Source organism: Monodon monoceros, unplaced genomic scaffold, assembly GCF_005190385.1.
Source record: "Monodon monoceros isolate NGI ecotype Baffin Bay Population unplaced genomic scaffold, NGI_Narwhal_1 Super_Scaffold_5, whole genome shotgun sequence".
Lineage (NCBI taxonomy): Eukaryota > Metazoa > Chordata > Mammalia > Artiodactyla > Monodontidae > Monodon > Monodon monoceros.
The window spans coordinates 27,919,945-27,937,787 of NW_021703782.1; the positions used below are offsets into that span (position 1 = coordinate 27,919,945).

The 17,843-nt window shown below is 47.5% G+C and overlaps 1 protein-coding gene and 1 non-coding gene across 7 annotated transcripts in view; both read left to right on the forward strand.

Annotated features, from left to right (window-relative positions):
- FANCC (FA complementation group C) overlaps nt 1-15,024 on the forward strand; it is a 263,659-nt gene extending 248,635 nt beyond the window's left edge. For all 6 annotated transcript variants that reach the window (XM_029202039.1, XM_029202038.1, XM_029202043.1 and 3 more), the window contains 4 exons: nt 180-261; nt 4,936-5,116; nt 8,414-8,620; nt 13,890-15,024. In XM_029202039.1, coding sequence (XP_029057872.1) covers nt 180-261; nt 4,936-5,116; nt 8,414-8,620; nt 13,890-14,033 — 614 coding nt within the window. In that variant the 3' untranslated portion in view covers nt 14,034-15,024. The remainder of the gene's footprint in view (nt 1-179; nt 262-4,935; nt 5,117-8,413; nt 8,621-13,889) is intronic.
- LOC114884904 lies at nt 13,109-13,215 on the forward strand. Its single transcript, XR_003790965.1, has one exon. It is a non-coding gene; the product is annotated as a U6 spliceosomal RNA (small nuclear RNA).
- Nucleotides 15,025-17,843: the final 2,819 nt, after the last annotated feature.

Genomic DNA, 17,843 nt, shown 5'->3' on the forward strand with positions numbered 1-17,843 from the left:
TCCCAGGCCAGAGACATAGATTCTGGCTGGGATCAGCATGAGAGCAGTGGTACCGATTCTGTGGACCAGGAAAATTAAGGCCTTTCCTCCAAAAGGCCTCTTCTGGTCTTAGCTGTAGATGATTCCTAATAGGTTTGACTTTTCTTCAGCTCCTCTCTGATGGCTCTCTCCACCCACAGATATCCCACGGGGACTTTGGCACCAGGCACTGAAACATATCTCTGAAATGCTCAAAGAAGTAGTTGAAGACCAAACTCATGGGTAAGCAAACACTGATGACTCGTAGGTCTATTTCACACGCGTTTGCTCTGGATCCTTATCTTCCCTTTGAGCAGGCCTGACAGGGGAAGGCATTACAAGCATACCTCAGAGATATTGCAGGCTTCATTCCAGACCACAGCAATAAAGTGAGTCACACGACTTTTTTGGTTTCCCAGTGCATATAGAAGTTATGTTTACACTGTTCTGCAGTCTATTTAGTGTTCAATAGCATTATGTCTAGAAAAAACAATGCACATACCTTAATTTAAAAATACTTTATTACTAAAAATTGCTAACCATTGTCCGAGCCTTCAGTGAGTCATAATCTTTTTGCTGGTAGAGGATCTTGCCTCAACGTTGATGCTGCTGACTGATCATGGTGGTGGTTGCTATAGGTTGGGGTGGCTGTGGAAGTTTCTTAAAATAAGACAATATGAAGTTTATCAGATCAGTTGACTCTTCCTTTCACAAACGATTTCTCTGTAGCATGCAATGCTGTTTGATAGCATTTTACCCACAGCAGAACTGCTTTCAAAATTGGAGTCATTCCTTTCAAACCCTGTCACTGCTTTATCAACTAAGTTTATGTAATACTCTAAACCCTGTGTTGTCATTTCAACAGTCTCACAGCAGCTTCACCAGGAGTAGGTTTCGTCTCAAGAAACTACTTTCTTTGTTGATCCATAAGAAGCAACTCCTCGTCCATTAAAATTTTATCATGAGATTGCAGCAATTCAGTCACATCTTCAGGCTCCACTTCTAACTCTAGTTCTCTTGCTGTTTCTGCCACATCTGCATTTTACTTCCTCCACTGAAGTCTTGAACCCCTCAAAGTCATCCATGAGGATTGGAATCAACTTCTTCCAAACTCCTGTTAATGTTGATATTTTGACCTCTTCCCATGAGTCACAAATGTGCTTAATGGCATCTAGAATGGTGAATCCTTTCCAGAAGATTTTCAGTTTACTTTGCCCAGATCCCTCAGAGGAACGTATTTCTTAAATAGTAAGAGTTGAAAGTCGCAATGACTCTTTGATTCATGGGCTGCAGAATGGCTGTTGTGTTAGCAGGCATGAAAACAACATTAATCTCACTGTACATCTCCATCAGAGCTCTTGGGTGAACAGGTGCATTGTCAATGAGCAGTAATATTTTGAAAGGAATTTTCTTTCTGAGCAGTAGATCTCAGCGGTGGGCATAAAATATTCAGTAAAATGTATTGTAAACAGATGTGCTGTCATCCAGCCTTTGTTGTTCTATTAATAGAGCACAGGCAGAGTAGATGTTTTAAAGGGCCCTAAGATTTTCAGAATGGTAAATAAGAATTGACTTCAACCTAAAGTCACCAACTACATTTGTCCCTAACAAGAGAGTTGGTCTGTCTTTTGAAGCTTTGAAGCCAGGCGTTGACTTCTCCTCTCCAGCTATGAAAGTCCTAGATGGCATCTTCTTCCAATATAAAGCTATTTCGTCTACATTGAAAATCTGTTGTTTAATGTAGCCACCTTCATTAATTATCTTGCTAGATCTTCCAGATAACTTGCTGCAGCTTCTACACCAGCACTTGCTGCTTCACCTTTCACTTTTACATATGGAGATGGTTTCTTTCCTTAAACCTCATGAGCCAACCTGTGCTAGCTTCAGACTTTTCTTCTGTAGCTTCCTTACCTCTCTCAGCCCTTATAGAATTGAAGAGAGTTAGGGCCTTGATCTGGACTAGGCTTTGGCTTAAGAGAATGTTGTGGCTTGTTTGATCTTCTATCCAGACCACTACAACTTTCTTCATATCAGCAATGACTGTTTTGCTTTCTTATCGTTCATGTGTTCACTGTAGTAGCACTTTTAATTCCCTTCAAGAACATTTCCTTTGCATTCACACCTTGGCTAACTGTTTGGTGCAAGAAGCTTAGCTTTCAGCGCATCTCAGCTTTAGACGTGCCTTCCTCACCAAGCTTTATAATTTCTAGCTTCTGATTTAAAGTAAGAGACGTGCCACTCTCCCTTTCACTTGAACAGTTAGAGGCCATTGTAGGGTTATTAACTGGCCTAATTTCAATATTGTTGTGTCTCCTACAGAGGCCCAAGGAGAAGGAGAGAAAACGGACAATTGGTAGGGCAGTCAGAACACACACATTTATTCATTAAGTTCATCATCGTATATTGGCACAGTTCATGGCACCCCAGAACAATTACAATAGTAACAAGGAACATCACTGATCACAGATCACCATGACAAATATAATGGAAAAGTTTGAAATATTGTGAGAATCACCTAATTGTACACAGACAGGAAGCGAGCAAATGCTGTTGGAAAAATGAAGCCAATAGACTTGCTCGACGCAGGGTTGCCACGACCTTCAGTCTGTGGAAAAAAAACAATTACCTGTGAAGTGCAGTAAAATGAGGTATGGCTGTATTGGTCTGTTTCCATCCCCAAACAGGTAAGCACACTGCTGAGTAAGAAGTGGAGGAAGCACTTTGAGCAGCTCAGAATAAATAGGCTGCATGTGTAAATACCTGGCATAGCAACTGTTCTGAGTAATGGCTAGTGTTAGGCTTTGAAAGGTACCAGCATAACAATAAAAATAATGGACCTTAGGAAAAAAGCAGTGCTCACATGCTGCAACCCCTGGCCTGCAGAAGGAGAAGGGCGCCTCTCTGGGCCCTTCTCTACCTCTCTAGGGAAGGAAATTCTAAACTTCTCCTGCACAGTAGGATGAAGTGTTTCTTTTCCTCCTTCTTGTAATAAATATTTGTCTAAAATTAGAAAATCCATTCTAACATAAAGTAATTTCTAACATTATGATATTAGGTACCCTCTTATATGTGTTATTTCCCTAGAAGCATTCACATTTAGGCTTTGCTAAGTTCTTTGTAACATAGTACCCTTCGACTTCCTCTTAACTTCTTTGCTTTTAGAGTGTACATGTTTCATTCATTGTCTGTACTAGCCTACTAATACTGTCTTTATTTGTTGCCACTTTTCCTTCTTGAAACTCTCTATAATCTCATTACTGAGCCATCACGTACCATGGCTGGTGCTCTTCTGTTCATCATCACTGATGCAGGTTTGGGGGCCAGTTACTCACTTACACAGCCTCCCTCCCCGACCCTGCCCCCAAACTCTTACCAGTAGAGGAGACAGACAGAACTGTCAGCCAAGTGGGGATCAGAGGATTGGCCATATTAACGACCTGCCATACCCTGGCAGCCCCATACACACCCCTTCTGGTTGTCTCTGTTGAAGAGCAGGGCCTAGACCCCAAACCTCTTAGGGCTCCTGCCTAACCCAGATCTGCCTCAACTAGGCTTCAGGGCCACCTGCGGGGAGGGCTCTGTGAGCAGCTTTAGGCACCTTCTCAGCCAGCCCCATGGGACTGCATTGCACACTCGGCTGCTAGAGGAAGAGAGGCAGAATGACCAGGCCTTGAGCCGTGATCCAGGAGGGATGCCCATGTGGGGGCAGCGAGCATGGGGGAAGCCCTTGCTCAGCTCACTCGTCCATGAGGCCTGCAGGAAGGAGACCCCGTGGAGCTGGTTCCTTGCTTCTGAGACATAACCCAGCCCACTGCTCATGTGGCCCCTGGAGCATCAGCTCTCCCTCTTGTGGGGACAAGGGAGTAAGACTAATGCTCCTCCTTCTTCCTTTTCTGTCACTGTTTTGCAAGTTAGATTTCAGAACATTTAATCACTTGTTTTCGGGGCAGACTTGAACAGGAGGAGAGCAGTGACTAGGAGAGGTGGGAACGGCGCTGGCTTGGGGATTCCACGGGCCAAGCAGGGGACCACGCACCCAGATCCAGCAAAGACGGAGCGCTGCAGAGGGGCTCAGAGCTTTCCTGTTCTAGGAGCTTCCCCAGTTCAGAAGGAAAGTTCTGCTCTATGTTAATCTCAGGCCAGTCCTGCTCCATTTCTCCCAGGGGAGATGTTAAACTGCTAGGACTGTCACTATGCAAAATTAGTGGGTCCTTACCTTAAGCAGAGTCTACCCTTTATTGCAACTCCCGGTTCCCTGTGTGACAAAAGGATAGCTTCACAAAAGCTTTAACTTTTCAGCATTGATGTATACTTGATGACAGGAAAGAGTACAGTATACAGCTCCTTAAAAATTCATAATTGCCAAAATACTGACCAGAATCTTTTGTCTTGTGAGAAAAGGAATGGCACGTGTTTCGGCCTGTGTCCCTTCTCTGGTCTCCGTCTGGACCCCAGGGAGCCCCCTCGTCTCTTGCTTGGGGCTACCTGGGTGGCTGCCTGGTGGCTGAGGGGCCCCACTCTCCACAGCAGCCCAGCTGTGCAGGCCACGCAGAAGGCAGAGCAGTGGGCCTGCAGGTTCTCATCTTGCATCGTTCTTGATGATCATGGGCCAAAACCTTCCTTTCTCGAAGGCCTGTTTTCACTCAGTGTCCCTGGATGACCTTGATTTAAAGATTTAAACGTCTGAGGTCCTCAGGGCACATGAGGTTTTGAGAGGCACGCCATTGAAAGTCCTGTGACAGGTTCAGGGCAGCACTGTGAGCTCTTTTTCTGAGGCTAACTCGTATTCCTTGCAAATTGTACTTCAGTGGATAAGAACAATTGAAGCCAACCATTCACAAACATAAGTTGCTTTAAGAACCTAAAGGAAAAAGAAATAAAGTTGCCCGGCTGCCATGTGTTTTGGTTCTGTTCCAGGTCCTACGGAGGCCCCTTTGAGAGCTGGTTTTTGTTCGTTCACTTTGGAGGATGGGCTGATATGGCGGCTGAGCAGTTACTGACGTCGGAAGCTGAGGCTGAAGCTCCAGAGGCCCTGCTGTGGCTCCTGGCTTTCAGCTGCGGTCCAGGAGCTGGGCATCAGCAGAGAGCACAGACCATGGTGGGTGGCCAGGCCTATGGTGTGCGGCCTCAGGATCAGTCTCTCAGGGGCTGGAAGGGGCCCTGCAGTGGGTTTGGCTTTCACTGACCCCCAGGCACCTCAGCAGGTACATGCAGACATCCGCCTGGACGAGTGAGTGGGAGCTGGGCCTGTGGTCGAGGTGTTTTCCTGCCCTCAGGAGCGGACTGGAGGCCAGGCGCTGCCTGCTGTCCTGGGAGGCACCGAGGAGATGAGGTGCAGCCCTTCCATCCCTGGGTCATTTTATCTCTTCTTGGTCACTGCCACTCTGTCATGCTTCACAGGCGTGCCTGGCCCTGGGGCTGCTCCCTCCAGGGGATGCCATGCAGGGTCTGACCGCTCTTCTGAGGAGCATCGTCCTCTTTCTGATCAGTGGCCTGGCACTGTCTGCTTCCGTCTTGACTTAACTCCTTTCTTGGATCAGTCAATAGATCCTCACAGAACCGGCTTTGTTTAGAACTCTTAGAAAAGTAATCACATGATATTAACCACTTAGTTTCTGAAAAAGGACTTGGTCATTTCCTAAATAACAGAGCAGCAAAGTACAGGAGTGGCTAGCTGTCTGTGGCAAAGACAGCTGTTATTTTGTGTGGAATATAATATTAACAGGAGCAATGTTTTGATTAAAGGCATTTGCGCCTTCCTTACAAACATTTATTTGCTGGTTTTTAAAAGTTCAACTGCCAGCGCTTTTTGCTGATTTTAACAATTAAAGGGAGCAGGTTTCTTTACGTAGAGAGCAGTGCTCCTATTTGCTTGATGGTTTCTGTTTGAACAAAACAGAGACTAGTTCAGATATGGCTGTATATTTCACTTGTTTAAAAGCACGTTATATGGCAGGAGAAAGAAAAGAGTTGGGATTTTAAAAAGCTGAAATTTGGTGATGATTTTGGATCAAAAATAGAACATTTTTTTTTTTTAGAAATTAACATGTATCTCAGAATTGGTATCTGATTAAAAAGAAAGCCTATTTTTCCCTTTTAAAATATCACATTAAACTAATTGAAGAGAATCCTAATTTTTCATTATCTTAATTTTAATAATAATTAAAATGTATGAAGCACTAATGATTTCTGAAGCCTTTTTATATACTTTATATTTGATTCTGTATAAGCTAAATTGGTAGGTTATATGTTAAATTCCAAATCGATCATAGAAGCTGACAGATTACTTTTGAAGTGTAGAGAAATAAATTGTCCAATAAGGTTTATTTTCTAGAGAGTTCTGCATTGGCCTATCTTTCTACTAGTTAAGTTGGTCCTTTTTTTTTAATAAAACGTATGCCTAGTTCTTACTCAGGGGGTGCTTTGGCAGCCTGGATAGAAACAGATTAGCTCACTCAGTAGTTTAGTGCCAGTACATCTGTTTCCTTCCTCTTCCTTCTCGGTGCTCAACCTGAGGCACCAGTTCGTGCGGCATCCCGGGGAGCAAATGGGGCCCAGTTTTCCTAGTTTAACTAGTAGTGCATACTTGTCGCTCTCCTGACCTTTGATGGTCTGTTGGATGACTTGACAAACTGTGAACTGTCTTTGAAAGCATGATTATTGTAAGATTTGACTGAGCTTGACAGTATCTGTGCCTTTGCCTTGAAAGGCATAATTACATCACGGTACCGGACTGTACGCAGCGGTGTTCTGTGGCTGGAACCGTCACCTCTGCTGGGCAGCCTTGAGGTGCAGGATTGGGAGGGGGTGGGGCAAAGAGCAGCCGTTCCTGCCTGAGACGCGTACGGCCGGCTCAGAGACCGCTCCACTCTGCAAACCATGTTCTCTGCCAGCCAGTGTTCATCTCCTTTTGCTGACTTTGAATTAAATCATGATAAAAAAACAACTATGTTTGTATACTCTTAAGAATTAGGTGAGGGTTCATACTCTTTAACCCTGTCATTCTACTTCTAGGAATTATCCTAAGGAAGTAGTTAGAGAGCCATATGAAGATTTATGTACGAGATCATTGCAGCATTGTTTGTAACTGCAATAACTGAAAATGGCCTACATTTCAATAGTAAGGATATCGGCTAAATAAATTGTGGTGTATTACAACCACAGAATAGCATTCTACCATGAAAAATCATGTTATCAAAGAAAATGTGCTATAGATAATGGTAAATTGCTTATAGTGAACTGTGAAAACTAGAATACCTTATGTATAGTGAGTGCTGTGTTCACAATGCATAGAAAAAAGATGATAAGGATGTAAACCTCACTTTCAACGAGTCTCTTTGGCTAGTGGAGTTATAGTCATTTTGATTCTTTTTCTTTTTACTTTTTCAAATGTTTTACAGTGAGCATATATAAATTTTCATAATGCAGGATAAAAATTAATACTTAGAAAGCTTATATTTTTCTCCTGAAAAGATTTTTAGAAAGCATTGAAGTTTTGGGCATGTGAGGAAGGTATTTGAAGGGAAAGACGGCCTGGAGTGAAAGAGAAAGGAAGAAGACAAGCCTCAGGGAATATTGGACGAGAGGAGAAAAATCAAACGCCAGTCAGGAAGAAAATGGATACAGAGGCATTGCTTCCTAAGCCCTGACATTTTTGCAGACCTACCTAGACGCAGGACAGCCGTGGGCCCCCGTAGACGCTGTCAGACGAGGGCAGGCTGGTCCCGGGCAAGAGAAGAGGGGGTGAGGGACACCGCCCTCCTGCATGTATGCAAAAACAACCCACAGACCTATAACAGCCACTATTACTATGTGGATTCCACAGACTTGTGACCTCTGCTTGAGCTTTAAACATGTATGAACAGTGTCCCAGTGTCTAAACCAAACCAGTGTGGTACGTGTGTGTGTGTGTGTGTGCACGTGTGTGCGCACGCACGCGCTTCCTCCCCGCCGAAGGTGGCGAAAAGGCCAACCTCCTTCTTAGCAGCACGTTGGCTCAGCGGAGGTCCGAGCACTGGGCTTGAATTGACCTGTGGCTGTGATGGTGAGCAAGTCTTCAAGGAGCCTTTTGTTCTTTTTCCCACAATATAAAAACCTGACTACATTCTGCTGAGGACTTTTCTCCATTTCCTTTCATACAGAAAAAGGTCGATTCCTGGCATGATGCCCTGGCTGCTTAGTGAGCAGGACGAAAGAAAGTCAAGACATTTCCATTACGCGCATTTGGGTTTGTGTGGAGCAGCGTGTAAACTCTGACATGGTCCGCCCCACCTGCCCTCCCTCGGGCGCCAGTCCTCTCCCGTTTCTGGGGGTTGCTTCAAAGAACTGAGTCATCCTACCACCTGCGTGTCCTGACTCTTCCCTAATCTCTTCCCTTTGAAATTATACTTCCCAGGTGGAGGTGAAGGCCGTGCTCCGCTGCCTCACGAAGCTGCTCAGGAGTCCAGCCCTCTCGGCCAGGGATCTGCAGGCAGCAGCTGGCGAGGGCGGGCAGGGAGCTCCCAGACCGCCTGCCTGTCAGCAGCTGATCAGGCGCCTCGTCCTGAGCTTCCTGCTCCGGGCTCCCGGAGGCCACGCGATTGCCCGGGAAGTCATCACGCTCGTAAGTCTCCCCTTTTCTGGCATCCTGGTTCTCATTCTCATCCCAGGGAAAAGGTGGGTTATCACCCAAGGACCCAGCCTTTGAAGAGTGTGGGTACCAAGACGCTGTCCAAACGTGGCTGGACAGGCTGGGAGGGGACAGCTGGGCCAGACCCAGAGCCTGCCCTATGCGACACCTGCGTGGCACAGGAGAGGGAAGGGAGGCTCAGACAAGGGAGCGGACTTCTCCCAGGTCACACAGCTCACTGCCAGGGCCCACCGTGAAAGCTCACCTCCTGTCTCCCCAGGCTGTCGTCTTTCAGTTACAGTTCATGACTCTTCCTCCTCGTGAAGAGAAACAAGCCTTCAGTGAGAATATGGTCACTGCAGTGGCTCAGAGAATTTCATGTGTTAATTTTTTTTAAAGTCTGCTAATTACAAAGAGCTCCTTCTGGAAGCCCAGCTGACCTGAGGGGTTCTTTACGGTCCAAGTCAAACGTGGCACCGCTTATGGCATGGGACTCAGCAATGATTACTTGAATAATGACACTAAAAGCACAGGCAACGAAAGAAAAAATACATTGGATTTCATCAAAATAAAAAGCTTTGCAAATCAAAGGACACTATCTAGAAGGTGAAAAGACAAATCTTGAAATGGGAGGAAAATTTCGAATTTATACTTGGAAATATTTGGAAATCACGTATCTGATAGGGGTTTAATGTTTAGTGTTTAGACTATAAAAGGAATTTGTACAGCTCAACAACAGTAAAACAACCCAGTTCAAAAACTGGCAGTGAATTTAGACATCTCTCCAAAGAAGATGTACAAATGGCCAATAAGCATATGAATAAAATGTTCAACATCGTTAGCTCTTAGGGAAATGCAATCAAAACCACAATGAGGTACCGCTCCATACCCACTAGGACATATACTATAAACCAAGCCAAACAAAATGGAAAACAAGACAGAAAGTAGAATAGAGGTTTTTAGGGGCTGGGGAGTGGTGCAGAGTTCCTGTTTGGGATAATGAAAAAGTTTTGGAAATGGATAGCAGTGGTGGTTGTACAGCATTGTGAATGTACTTGATGCCACTGAATTGTACATATAAAAATGATTAAAATAGCAAATTTTATGTTATGAGCTCATCTCAAAAAAACCCCAAAAAAACCCAAAAAACCACAAGGTGCTGGTTCTTGGAGTTAGGTTTTTTTCTGTTTTTGTTTTTACTTTTTATTGTCTTATAAGGTATATACAGAAAGGTATAGCTTGATGAATTTTTGCAAACCAAAAACACCCATGCAGCCAGCAACCAAATCAAGAAAGGAATGTTCCCAGTACCCAGAGACCCCCTCCCGCTCCCCTCCAGGGCAGGCTCTGTTTGAACGTGAACGTGAAGAAAGTCCCAGTGACCAGTGGGACTGCCAAGAGCCTCAGTAACCAGTGCCCACAAGCTTCTCCTTGCTCCTAGGAGAAAAACATGTGTGGGGTGGGCAGACCACGCAGCCAGCCTGTCAGTCCGCCCTCTCGGGCTCAGACAGAAGACCTCCCAGAGCCTGGGTGTGGCCAAGAGCAGAGGAGGACTTGCTTGTCACCTGCTGGGTGCCATCTCCTCAGGGCCCGCCCCAGCACAATGATCTATCCTGTGCTTTTATAAAGTGCACATCTCACCTCCAAATCCATTTGAGGTGGGGAACTACATAGGTGAGAGTTAAATAATGTCCTCATATCTGTAGAACTTGGTATCAACCAACTTCTTCTCTGGCCAAGTGTAAATTATAATAGTCACTTTTCGGCCACTACCTCAGCCAGGTGATCAAGGTCAGCAGCACGGATAAGTCATGTTGATATGACGCGATGAACATGCACTTTACTTCTGTGGCCTTCCTACCCCAAACTGACAAAAACCCCAGTTGAAGGACATTTGACAAAAATACCTGACCAGTCCTCCTTAAGACTGTCAAGGTCATCAAAAACAGGAACGTCTGAGAAACTGTCACAGCCAAGAAGAGCCTAAGGAGGGATGATGACTAAATGTAATGTAGTGTCTTGGATGGAATCCTGGAACAGAAGGAGGACATTAGGGAAAAACTGAGGAAAAGTCTGACCTAAAGATAAGGTTAATAAAACATATTAATATCGGTTCATTAATTCTGACAAATGTACTATACTAATGTAAGATGTTAACAGGAAAACTGAGTGTAGGGGATATGGGATTTCTCAGTATTTTCTTTTGGGTCAAACTATAAATCTAAAACTGTTCTAAAATTGGAAGTTATTTTAAAAGTCAAAGGCAGACACTTCTGAATCATGCAGGTGCTGGTGGCATTTTTGTTGCCTGACCTCTGACTTCCCGCCCAGGCCCTGGACACCTGTGGGAGGGGCCTCAGCCCGTGGAGCCTGCTCAGACCCGGCCGCCCCTCCTCCCTGAGTCTGCACCCTACTGCTCCTCTAGTGTCCTGTCACCCTGGGAGTGGAGAGCAGGCCAAGGAGATCACGGCCGGCCCAGCACGTAGGGTGTGAGAGAGTGTAACCCAGAGACAGCTCCTCAGAGACATGCAGGTCTCTGCTTCTGTATTGCAATCACATTTCCCTCCATTCTGGGGAGACAGTCCAGGTTCACAATGGACCGCCCTCAGGTCTCACCCACAGACTGGCTGCTGCGGCTCAGGAGCTGGGTCGTGTCACCAAGCTCAGGGTTGCCGCCGATGCTGGAGCCCCGTCGCCACAGGACAGCTCACCTGCAGCCACGCATCAGCACTGCTGGTCTACACCTGAGCCTGGGGCAACCCGGCGCCTTCATTCACGTTCAGAAGTCAGCTCAGCTGCAAAAAAGATTAACTAAAGGATGAGGCTCGGTGTTTTCTCTTCCCGCACCGGCTCCTTAGGAGGTGGGTGCTGGCCTCCCGGGCACCTTGGAGCCCGTCACAGCTGAGAGCGCCTCCTGGGCGCTGTCCTTGCCGATGTTCAGTAACTGTTTCAACTAACAAACATACCGGCCTTCCTAACTCGAAGCTTTCCTGCAGTGGCCAGCCCGGCAAGAGCAGCTACAAACAGGACAGGTGGAAGGGGTCCACCCAGTGCCAGCCCCTCGTGGGCTCCTTGGTGCCTCCCTCTATGAGCAGCCTGGGAAGAGCCCTGGGCCGGGTCTGCTTGGCCAGGAGCAGGTGGACGGCCTTTCTCTTTGAGGGGCTTTGGCATCACCACCCTCAGGACCCTAGCCCTGGCCTGGCTTTGATGTGAACTCAGAGAGGTGGGAGCAGGGCCAGCTTCTGGGCCCGGGTCCTGGTCTTGGCCCTCTTGTCTTGCCCTCAGCTCTGGAGAGCCGTGCTCGCTATAGGCTGTGCGTCTGAGCCCTGTCTCTTTGCGGCCTTCGATCCTCCTCTGAGCTGCCCCTTGTGCCATCGGCTCACCTTCCTCTTTCCTCCTCTCCTGGCCTCACACCCCAACCTCAGCCACAGCACGCTCCCCCACTTCCTCAGGCTCCCGCACGGGCCCCAGGGCTCAGCTTCTGAGTCTCCACTGAATCCCTTCATCGGAGCCCCCGCCCTTCCCACCCCTTGTTCTACTTCTCTGCCCTGTTCCTGCTTTGCCAGCTCCGCTCTCTCCTCCTTGAGCCTCGATGAGGATGAGGCGCTAGCAGCCTGGCTGGTGCCCGGATTCCTGCTGCCCCTCGTCCTGCCCTGAGTTCACGTTTCTCCCTCCCTCTCCTTCTGTCTTCTGTTGCTGGACCATAGCAGTAACAGCCAAAAGTTAGCCAGAATCTGAAATACAGAGTTCAGTTCTATAATTGTTGAGCTCAAAATGAATTTGACCGCCACAAGGATGCCCTCAGCTGAGCCCTGCAGGACGCGGCTTCCCCTCCCTCAGTGGCAGTGAGGTGGGGTTTGTACGTGACTGGAGACAAAGTGGAACATGGGCATTGAGGTGGCTTGTAAAGAGGGTCAGTGATGGCACCGCTGCCCCGCGTCCGGCTCCGAGGAGCCCCCATGGTCCCTGGGCACTGGAGCGGGAGGCAATCTTCCCCCCACTCGGGTCTGAGGTACTAAATTAACTCTTCTAAGGTGCCCCAGGGAAGCTCGTGTTGTTTCATCCATAAAGTCATCTACAGCATCTGTGACTTCTGAGTAAAACCAAGAGAGGATTCTGTAGACACCAAGAGCCACGGTGAACCCCACCCAGGCTGGCAGCCTGCCCCCCGACCCCAGCAGAGCCCTCTCAGCTTGGGCCACTGCCAGTAGATGGCCGGGGAGCACCAGTGCTGTCCAGGGGGCCCAGGGCTTCCCCCGCTGCCACTCACTTAGTATCCGTGCTGCAGTGAGAGTCTGCCTTGACTCATGGCCAGGGGTGGCCTGGGATTAAAGGCTGTCCTGGGCCCTAGGAGAGTCCCGGGTGGACCAGGGCGGCTGGTCACCCTACCAGAAGGTCCCAGTGTGGACACAGAGGAGGAGCTGACCTTGGGCTACTCAGGCTACTTAAATATTTGATTCACACATGAAAAACGAACATGTGGTGTTCACTTTGGCAGCACATAGACTAAAATTGGAAGGACACAGAGACGATTCGCATGGCCCCTGTGCAAGGATGACATGCAAATTCGTGAAGCGTTCCACATTTAAAAGAAAAAAGAAATGAATATGTGGACTACTCTCAAAAACAGAGGTTCTCAATATGCTTGTGTCTAAAAAAGATCACAGTAAATTCTCCACGCAGATAAATCGTTAGATTCTTATCCTCCCTTTATGGGTACCAACAGCTAAGGCTGTATTTAGCAGAACTGACAGTTCCTGTGTTTCCTGCTTCCCTTAAGAATCAAGTGTTAAAACCTTAGGTGCCTATTAACAAACAAGTGGGCCTGCCGCTAGCCCAAGAATGCCATTTATAAAGCTGTTTGTGTAAGAACAGGTGGCACTCTCTTTTCAGCATTTTCCAGTTCTCATAGTAGTGTGAGCCTTTTGCAGGAAGTCAAGCCACAGCATGCTCATTGGCCTCTGCTCCCCACGGCAAATAACCCCAAAGCTTGTGATGGGTGTTCCAAGAAACAGCATTTGTCTGTAGCCGTTGTGGGTCTGAGAGGGCCAGCATTAGGAAATGGCTCTGCTCACTAGATGGCCCACCTCTGAGAACACATTCACTTTGCTAATCACCTTGAAGACAAAACAAGAGCCCTTTGGAGCTGATAGGAATGCAGGTGCTTTTGGGGGACAGGATGGTTACAGCTGGTCCACTGGACGAAGAGATGAATCTGTCTGGAAAGTGTTTTAATTTGCCTTCTCTTCTGTCCTCATTGCAGATGGCTCAGACTGATGCAATAATGCACGAGATTATTGGCTTTCTGGACCAGACCTTGTACAGGTGGGACCATCTTTGTGTGGAAGCCCCTAGGTCGAGAAAACTGGCCAGAGAGCTCCTTGCAGAGCTGCGTGGGCAAGCCTAGCCCAGGCAAGTTAACCAGGGAGGCTACGCGATGAAATGGTGGGGCCGCTTCTTATGGCCTCTGTTCGTCGAATGCATTCCCTCTTTGAGTTGCAAGAATGAGCCATAAACATCTTGGCAAGATCTGGTAGTACATATTTTACAAAATGAGAAGTCAGGTGCTTTAGCCTGAATTCGGTGAGATTTACTCACTAATGACGGGATTATGGTTCAGCATTCCCTGTGCCTGTTCAGCCCGGATGTCGATTAGAGAATCACTCAAGAAAAGGCTTGGATGGGAGAACAGATTTTTATTTCCTTCCCCGCCCCCCCCCCGTATCAAACCAAGATGCACAACTATTATTTGGATGTTTCAAACTCTTTGGACTAAGAAGTTGGTCATGAACCACTGATCAATTTAGAAAGTAACTTAGCTGTTTTCCACAGATCTCTTTTTTAAGAAGTCCTGTAATTGTTACTGGTATTTCGTCTTATCCACCGCGATACTCTCTTGCTCCCCTAAGACGTTCTTCATCCAGGATAGTCAGGATCCCTCAAGTTTCCCTCCCGTGCCCCCTGAGCAGAGCCCACCCAAGCCCAGTAGCAAGTAGTGGTGACGGGGTAGCAACACTGCTTAGCAATGAAATAAAGCCAGCTTCGGGGCTTTTTGCTTTATACTGGCTAAGCACTGGCTGTTACCAAAAGAGCTCATATTACCTCAAAGGTGGCTGACGGGAGGGTACAGGATGTGTTCTAGAAACATTGGAAGAGATTATGTCAGTTCTCTACTAACTAAAATGGGAATTGGAAACTTCTAATAAAGAATTGGGGGCTTCCCTGGTGGCGCAGTGGTTGAGAGTCCGCCTGCCGATGCAGGGGACACGGGTTCGTGCCCCGGTCCGGGAAGATCCCACATGCCGCGGAGCGGCTGGGCCTGTGAGCCATGGCCGCTGAGCCTGCGCGTCCGGAGCCTATGCTCCGCAACGGGAGAGGCCACAGCAGTGAGAGGCCCGCGTACCACAAAAAAAAAAAAAAAAAAGAATCTGCCTGCCAATGCAGGGGACACGGGTTCGAGACCTGGTCCAGGAAGATTCCCACATGCCGCAGAGCAGCTAAGTGGGTGCGCCACAACTACTGAGCCCGCGCACCTAGAGCCCATGCTCCGCAACAAGAGAAGCCCGCGCACTGCAACGAAGGGTAGCCCCCGCTTACCGCAACTAGAGAAAGCCTGCGTGCAGCAAAGAAGACCCAACGCAGCCAAAAATAAATAAATAAGTAAATTTATTAAAAAAAAAAAAAAAGAATTGGCAACGCCAACATTAATATTTATTTCACGTTAGTTGAAGATCTTTTTTTCCTTTCAGGTTTATTCTTTTGCTCTTTTGTGTATGACCTGTTTGTCGAGTGAGTCCAGACTTTTCTCACTTGGATTTCTGCATCAGTCATCTCTGAATTTCCCTCATTCTTGGCTCCTGTTTGAGGTATAAGTAGAGTTTTGATGTATTAGAGGTTGAGCTTTTAGGGCAGTTACTTGTTTTGGTATACGGATCCACCTGAAGATCTGGAAAATTCCAAGACCTTCTGACCTGAGCCTTTCTTTAGAGAAATGTTACAGTGTGAAAGGTATATTGTTAACATACTTTCACAATCACAAGTGCCATCACATGCTTCCCTTGTTGAGGACGCGCCTCTCCTATGGTGGCTTTTGCCAGGGAAGCTGTGACCAACCTCTGTGGACATGAAGAAAAGGGCTTAGTTTGGTGGCAGTGAGTAACCCCTAAACCGAGCGGCCACTGGGAACCAGACCTCCCTGTGGGGAGCGTGCTTCCACGTGGACATCCATTCACACTGTATTTCACAGCAAACAATAAAAACAAGACGGGGGGCTTCCCTGGTGGCGCAGTGGTTGAGAGTCCGCCTGCCGATGCAGGGGACGCGGGTTCGTGCCCCGGTGCGGGAGGATCCCACATGCCGCGGAGCGGCTGGGCCCGTGAGCCATGGCCACTGAGCCTGCGCGTCCGGAGCACAGGCAACGGGAGAGGCCACAACAGGGAGAGGCCCTCGTACCGCAAAACAAAATAAAACAAAAACAAAAACAAACAAAAAACAAAAAAAAAACAAGACGGTTATCTCAGATTGTTTAAGCTGCATTTCTGGAAAATCCCTTCCTGTCCTGACCTTACCTCAGTCTGTTTGCAGTATTTCCCAATTCCTTTACAAAGCGTCTAACGCTCTCCTAAGCCTTGGACTTGGATCAAAGAGGACAGAGCCCAAAACTATAGGGAGAAAAGGCATTGATGACCACCCATTAATACAGAGGTTATGTTATTCATCAGGACTCCATGATGTTTGCAGAATTTGTTAGCTTTTTCAAATTTGTAATTTGTTTTATAGTTTGTCATTCTAAATAAAAAGTCACATGGCACCTAATTTTGTATTCGTTAAGTATTATCTTTCTCAGAGAAAGCTTCCCTCTACTCGCCAATTATGGAAGCTTCAGGTCTCACAAAACCTAGATAGGTCTGCCCCTGGAAAAGACCAATTGTGGTTTATCTCTAGGCCTGGGAATCTTGCCACCAGATGTCTGAAAACTGCCAAGGAGAGTGACTGTAGGGCCGGCAGTCAGCAGGAGCTGCTAAAACCAAATGAAGTGCGTCATACATAAATACCCTTTTTTCCCTTTAAGCCAGACTTAAATACTACCACTGAGTGTAAGCTGAATTTATCTACACATTGTTTCCCCCCATTTCTCAAGAGGGAATGCATCTGACAAAGCACAGCCCACCCTCTTGCTCGTTCTGCTGTTTCAGACTCATGGCCCTGGCGCTCCAGCCTCCCCGGGCTCCCCTGGGTGTCAGGAAGGAGGGACTCGGCTCGCGGCTCCACTCATCCTTGAAGCACGCGTCCCGTGGCTCCCACAGGACCCTGGCCGCTCCCGGTTTTACTGCAAGCAGCCTGCATGGGTTTTCTGGACGATCACTCTGCTTCCTGACGCCGGGCGCTGAGGGCCTCTTATCTTGTCTAGGAGGCATCTGAGACAGCAGAGGGCACCTGGGGACAAGCCCCTGTCCGGGCGTTCCTGGGCTCCGGCTTCTTCATTCGGCCCCATTCCCGGCCCCATTCTTGCTGGGACAAGGGTACTAGACAAAAATGGGAGCTCTTCCAGAGGCCAGCAGAAAGCTACATTTTCCATCGAAGTGGAGGAGTCAAGGACAGGGACTGGAAAGGGATACCTGGAGAGGATGCGGACCTGGGCAGTGGGCAGAAACGCGAGGAAAATCTAAACTGAGCCTGTCCCTGTGTTACCCAAAGGGGCCTGGTGTTTGCACAGTGAGAACAAACGTGAGGAATGTTCTTCCTTATTCGACAAGGAATCCAAATTGTGCTCTCCAAGGAGGACGGGAATGAACTTGACTGTGTTGCTGTCCTTGCCTTCCTCTTCCTCTGCCAGCCCATCACCACGTCACCCACAGCCGGCACTGCTGGTGACGGCATCCTTCCTCTGCCTGACACTGGGTGTGACATGGATTTCGTCAAACAATCCTAAGTTATTAATCGTCACCAAACCATCTCACTCTTAACCAAAATTAAGGCAAAGTAAATGTGTCTTAAAGCCTTCTTGTAAAATTCAAGTCCACAGTTTGTCTATAGCATGGGTCCAAATCATATCGCTCATATATAGACTGACAGTAATAAGGGAAGTTGATATTGTAGGACCTTCCCTTTTTCCCCAGTACTGACATAACTGTGATACAGCTTATTGTACTTGGTGTTTTGGGTAGGAAACTTGCATGCTTGGATACTGAAAGTTTCACACTTCTTAGCTTTTCTG